General features: G+C 35.0%; 1 protein-coding gene across 5 annotated transcripts in view; it reads left to right on the top strand.

The window, feature by feature from the left end:
• Window positions 1-200: 200 nt before the first annotated feature.
• LOC110033514 (structural maintenance of chromosomes protein 1-like) overlaps window positions 201-6903 on the top strand; it is a 29118-nt gene continuing 22415 nt past the window's right edge. For 2 of the 5 annotated variants that reach the window (XM_020737525.1, XM_020737522.1), the window contains exons 1-2: window positions 3848-3910; window positions 3995-4126. In XM_020737525.1, coding sequence (XP_020593184.1) covers window positions 4022-4126 — 105 coding nt within the window. In that variant the 5' untranslated portion in view covers window positions 3848-3910; window positions 3995-4021. Of the gene's footprint in view, window positions 404-3846; window positions 3911-3966; window positions 4127-6903 lie in introns of those variants that run through there. The other 3 variants (XM_020737524.1, XM_020737523.1, XM_020737526.1) reach the window with 3 other exon arrangements.

The following is a 6903-nucleotide window of genomic DNA, read 5'->3' as shown; positions in this document are numbered from 1 at the left end:
GTGTCGTGGCGTTATTTTATTGGCTACGCATGTTACTCTACGTGCGTAGTACTGATGTAATATTTTTTCGTAGTTTTAGGCAGTTTTAATGAACACAACCGCTTCTTCTTCCTTTATTTATTTTTTCAAGCAAATAGATGGTTATATGTGGGGCCTCTTTCTGTTCCTGTGAGGCATAACTTATTTTATTAGAACTTTACACTACCGAGTGTATCTCCTTTTCGTAAGGAGTTGATGCACTTTGCATGAACACCTTTCTTGCTGATAAGACCTAGTGTTTTTTTCTGGAGTCCATGGTCGGATATGACTGAACTTGGCAGGCCCTCACAGAAAAAGTTTAACCTTGCTGTTTATGGATGCTATAGTTGTAGAAGACGAAAATAAAGGAAAAGACTGCATTAAGGTAAGCCAAATGAAACTTGCGATCTTTCTTTCATTTATATTGTTTGAAAATGTTTCTATCGTTGCCATTCATGTGAATACTGTTGGAAGTTTGATTTGTCAGCTGGAGTGGAGAAAATAACTATAACTTTCTAATCTCTGTTGGTGGCTTGGCCGCTGTTATACCTTTCACTCCTGGTAATGATATGGACTGAGAAGTACTGGTTTCTATAAACAAGTTAGTCCTTTTTGTTTGGTACTAACAATTTGAAACAAAGTTACTCCTTTTTTGTTTAGTATTAACGGATAAATTGTCAAAAGTACGATGAGTATTGATGCCAGAGCTGTTAATATTAATTGCTCGACCTTTCATTTGATTTTTTTTCATGATTTCTTTTTGATCTAGGAAGTATTTTGCCTTCATTTCTCTTGCTTTCCCATTCTCACTGAATTGTAAAAAGACCACCTGGGCTGGTCACTCCCTTGAATCACTCAAACATTTCTTATTGGATGGGCTGGGACAAATTGCTAAACTTGGGGAACATATAGCCCCTAGAAGCTTGATATTAGATGTTTTTTTGCTTTAATTTATCTTTTTTCAGGTTGGGATGCATCCTTTTTGAATTTCAGCTTGACCATCGTTTCCCGAATGGTTGTATGACTTGTTTAGAATGGCTGATGGCATTACTAAATGATAAAATACTAGGAGACTGTTGCGTGAGATATCCTGTCTCCTTAAATTCTCTTTCAGCTGCAGGAACTTTTAGTTCATGAGCAGGGCTGTCAATTTGTAAACTGCTACTAAATCTTGAGGTACAAACAAAGCGTGCAGTTCAATGAATTGAAGTGCACACTTAATAACTAATAATCACATTAAAATTTTGGAAAATTTACTTACATACCACAAAACTCCTGTGTGTTTACATATCTAACACCTAAAGCTTGATATTTACACTTGTAACCCTTTGTTGTCATAAAAATTATGCATGTAAAGGTGTATTTCACTTTTAAAAAGTAAGTTTTAGTGGTAGTTTTGATGACCATTAATAATTTTTGTGTGTTATGCATGTAAATGTGGAAGTTTCATTAGATGTGTAAATACATAAGATTTGGTGTTATGGATGTAAATGCCCCTTAAATCTTACAATGTAATGGGAGCAAGGCATTAAAATAGTCAACATCCTTTGTAGCACTATAAAGTTTTGAGAAGAGATCGGATTAGTAAATATTTATTTTAAATTACTTAAACAAGTTTTTTGCAATTATAAATTTAATTATTAGATCTCTAAACGTCCGTGTGCGCTTAAGAAATTATTAAACTTAAATTTAGGATCATAACATTAAAAGAATGCATGCAATATTGCAAGGAAGTTTAACCTGAAACCATAACATGCAAAACAAACCAGGGCGCTATCATCTAAGCTAAAATTTAAATAATTACTATAAATCACTTTATTGAATAGCAAGCAATGTTAGTTTTAACTCAGAATTCCAAAAAGCTTTTATAAGTGTCTTTTAATAATAATAATAATAGGAATAATAAAATGAAAATTTTGGATTTCTTGCATGTATAGGATATTATTGAACATATTGTTACAACTAAAGCATTAAATAAAGGTGGGGAAAAAAAACATCTTAGGATTAAAACAGATGAAGTTAGAACCAAACTAGTAAAGTGTGTCCTTCATCAAAACATTGCAATCAACTGAGCCACTGTTTGCATCATTTTTTAACAACAAAAATAATGCTCGTTGGAGTCAGCCAACAGAGGAGCAATCCAGAGAATTAAAAGAATCTAAGAAAGGGAAACACTGAAATAAATTTTTGAATCTACATGTAAGACCAAAGTCAAAAAAATTGAAATAGTCACCTAAGAGAAATTTGTAGCATAAACTTGCACTAGGTGAAAGCAATTGATGAAATTCGCTGATAGAAATCACTAGTCATTGTAGAGATAAAAAACCTCATTAATATAACACCTTTATGTTGTTTCTAGATAGTAAGAGCATGTATCCATGCTCCAATTTGTGGCATAAGAGAATACGTTTGTATGTGTGCGTGCACTAAAGATAGTGTGTATGCTCTAGCAATGCTCGTCGAGTTAGGGACAAAATGATAAGGGCAACCTTACGCTTGAAGAATGTGCATCTTATTTTCAGATTTGATATTATTTTTAAGAATTCAAAAGTTAATTTTTCTCTTGTACATTGTTTATTTTTATTTGATGGTAGTTACTAAACCAAAGCGTGATATTTTCTCTTTATTTGTATTTTAGATTATGTTTGTGAATGGAAATTCAAGTGTATTGCATTGAAATAATGCAGAAATATATTTTTGTGTTCACAAATGTTTAAATTTCGAACATGAAATCTTAATAGTTTACATGTTCAAAATACTTGTAAGCAATTGGTATTTTGTCATTACAAGGCATAAAATGTTTAATGGATTGAGAATTGAGCTTTTTTTATGGTGAGATAATTGTCAAATATGAAGTTTTAGCTTTAGCATATGGAGAGTAGCTATCTCTCTCCAATACATTTTGAGTTACTTGGAGCATTGACTTTCTATTTATGTTATATATGTGTCATAATTTTAAGGACATTTCTAGGAGTAATGAAACCATTACTAATCATTCTTTTTTATGTTTAGTAATTGAAGGAGCAACGTCTCCCTCCACAGACTTTCATACCTTTGCAATCTGTTCGTGTGAAACCAATAAATGAGAAATTGCGCACACTGGGTGGTACTGAGGGGCTCGTATTTTATGTAATACAATGTCCTATAATAAAAGTTTTAATAGTATTACTTCAAGTTGCAAAAAAATTTGATTTCTGATAGATTCTTTGCATTTAGAATGTCCGCTGATGTTTTAAGGTAAAATATTTGACATGTAGTTCCTAGTTTGGGGTACAGAGTTAAGGCCATTATTTTTATATGGGAGAAATCCATTTCAATATAGGATGGAAGATGCATTTGTGAGAGGGGTTAATTATATTTAATGCCAATGTATTAGGAATTAGAAATTTTAGACCTAAGGTGACATTTGGGTTAGATGGATTTGCACAAAATTTCTTTAATTCTTGTAGCATTTACCTGGAATAAAAGAAGTATGATGATTAATAATACTAATTAAAATGATGATGATGATTCTCCATTAGCCATTCACTTTATTGAGATTTCATGTTAAATAATTCAACTTAACAACTATACATTTGATCAATCTTTGGATAGGGTTGTCTTATTTGCTGTTGGGAATACCCTGGTATGTGATGATTTTGAAGAAGCTAAAATTCTTAGCTTGAGTAGGGAGAGGCGGAAGGGTAAATGATATTCTAATACTTCATTTGGTATTCTTTGTGAGCTCAAATATTCTACTTATTTTCATTTGCAAAATCTTCTTATGCAGTGGTTACCAAAAATGGAATACTTCTGTCAATGTTGGGCACAATGAGTGGTGGGTTAAGTAGTGTTGGGTTAAGTGGTGGGATGGAAGCAAGGTCAAATAAGTGGGACGAAAGTACAATTGAGGGTATGTATTTTTTTCTGAAATTTTATAGTTTCTTTTTTTTACCTAATGTATGTCAGGTTAAATTGGCGCTTTGCATCATTTAAGAAAAAGAAGGATAAGTTGGAAACAGAAATGGATGCCCTTGGCACACTGAGAGATTTGCAATTGAAGGAATCAGAGATATCAGAAAGAACATCTGGGCCGAAAAAGAAGATTCGTTTTTTCAAAAAGGAAGAGGTAAAATGAATAAATTACAGTAACATTTTTCATTTTTATTTAGAAATTTCTTGTAATGTTTTTCTATTGACAACTCTTTTTTTTTTATTTTTAGAGAAACAGAAAGCTTTTGAGTATTTTAAAATTTTCTAACTTATTTGGCTCTTTGTATATATGTATTTTTTCTTGATAAACTTTTGAACTAAGGAGCAAAGTTATCTCTCTATTTTTATCTTAAAGTCTAGAGTTTCATTCATGAGCATAGCTTCCAAAAATTTTTAGGGTTAAAGCTATCTATCTTAACGTCTCCTTATAGTTTACACATTACACCAGCTGGAGCCTTATGATATCGTGCAAAAATTTAATGTTAAAAAGTATTTATCTCATATGGGCACATTTTGCATTTGTATATTTGTGAGGCACCTTATATATGTCAAATCTTACTGATGAAGTTGATACCGGAGTTAATTTGAAAAATAGTAGAAGGTGAATCTTACTGTAGAAAACTCAAAGAGATTACAAAAATGTTTGAAAAAGGAAATAAAATAGCACCAAAGCATGAACGATTCCCCAAGGGTGAGGATGAAGTGGCAATCATCGGCGGGACAGCAGATGGGCTGTCTGGAGTCGATTTGCGGCAACAATAGTGGGTATTGGAGGGGTTGCGGTAGTGACAGGGGTGACTACTAGGAGAGGCAATAACAAAATGAGGGATTGGAAGGGGTCTTGCGGCTGCACAAAGGGTCTACTATGGAGAATCTACAACAGTAGTAGGCGTAGGTGTGATTTGCGGCAGCAATTGTGAGAGCAGTGTAGGATTGTGGTAGTCGAAGTGGAAGGAGGAGAGGGTGGCGGTAGCTTGATCGAGGATTGGAGGGGCTTTCTTAGGGAAGAATGGAAAAATAGATGCACAATAGGTAGGTGGCAAGAAGGGAAGGTAGGCGAGGGGGCTAATGGGGAGATAGTCACCACCATGGAGCAGGATACAGCCGGAGCACCACTTGTCCTCGAATAGCCCTAACAAGGGAGAAACACTGATTGCAAGAAATATGAAATCAGGAAAACTGAAACCTTAAGCAGAGAACATGAAATAGATATAGTAGTAGATTGCTAGGGAGGAAAAGCTCTCTTTGGGCGGCAATTTCAATTAAGGCAAGGGACTTGCTAGTCCCTTGTAACCCTAGGCTGAAACGGTTCAGCCCTCATACACCCCGCGTCAGTCTCCTGAGGTTAGGGGAGCTTTGAATTCAATTATCAAAGCTTCTAAATCCTTAAAGCATAGAGTTAAATCACCTACATTGAAGGTAGCAGAAATATTGTAGTTCCCTAAAAGGTTGATAATGTAGACATTGTTGTTTAGCTTCTTGAGAATCCTAAGAGATCCATCTGCTTTGGGCTTGAGTTTGCTAAAAGCTCCCATGGGAAACCTATCTTTTTTCAACCAAATCCATACTAGGTCTTCTTGAAAAGTCATCATTTTTCTGGTCTTGTTTGCTTGTGCCTGGTACTTGCAATTCTGCTTAGTGATCTTCTTTCCCACCTCCTCATGTAACTTTTGAATATCTTGCATCTGTTCCTCAGCATCCTCACTAATCTCTGATGTTGTTAGGAGAGGTGTCAAGTAAAGTGAAATGGGCAAGTTGCGCTTGACACAATCTCAAATGAAGTGTCTTGTGGTCTGACTCACAGATCTATTGTAAGCAAACTCGGCTTGAGCTAGATTCAAATCCCACTACTTAATATTCTTTCCCACAAAGCACATCAGAAGATTCCCTAAACTCTTATTTACTACATTTGTCGGCGAGTTGCTGAACTGAATTGAAGCTTGGTGATGAACTTTTCCCATAAACGCCTCTATATGTGACCATAAACTTGACATCATTGTTGAAAGAGATGGTTCTGCATATCTCGTGGAGTCTCAGTACATCTCTGACGTATAAATCAATGTCATGCGATGCATCCAACGTCCAGTGACAGGGTATGAAGTGCGTCATCTTTGAGAATCTGTTCACCACAACTTTTATGAAATCCTTATTCCGTTGCATTCCTGGGAGACCTTCCACAAAATCCATGCTGACATCTGCCCACGACATCTCTGACATTGGTAATGAAGTGTATATTCCTGCATTCTGTCCCTTGATTTTGGCTATATGATAAATCTGGCATCACCTTATGCGTTGCTCCACATCTCTCATTGGTCGAGGCCAATGAAAGTGTTTTTTCACGAGTGCGGGCTTTATCTTTGCCGAAGTGTCCTGCAAGTCCTTCACACTTTCTTAAACAATGTACTCCTTCAACGAACATCTTTGAATGAACAACTTATTCTGGCAGAATAGTTAACCATCAGCTTTATAGTACTTCTTAGTGGGATTCTCCTTAACATGCTCCTAGATCCCTTTTAAGTCATTCTTTGTCTCATATAACTTTTTTACTACTTCAAAACCTATAAATCGAGTTTGCATCAAAGTGATTAGCAAGTGACAATGGCTCAGTGCATTTGCTATATGGTTTTGGCTTCATACCTTGTGTTTAAGCATGAATTGGAATGACACCAAGAACTCTACCCAAGATGCGTGTCAACCAATTATTTTACTATGGATATTCAAGAATTTTAAAGCCTCATGATCATGGAATAAGGTGAACTCGCTCGTTAGTAGATAGTGGCTCTAGTGATCAAAAAAGGGCTCTCAAAATAACATAAAACTCCTTGTTGTACATCAAATATTTCCTTCAATACTTGATACACCTAAAATATATAGTGTTTTTAGATACATTTTTATACCTATTTTTGAGATATT

This window comes from Phalaenopsis equestris, unplaced genomic scaffold (assembly GCF_001263595.1).
Source record: "Phalaenopsis equestris unplaced genomic scaffold, ASM126359v1 Scaffold001206, whole genome shotgun sequence".
Taxonomy (NCBI): Eukaryota; Viridiplantae; Streptophyta; class Magnoliopsida; order Asparagales; family Orchidaceae; genus Phalaenopsis; species Phalaenopsis equestris.
This window is presented reverse-complemented; position numbering and strand designations above follow the sequence as displayed.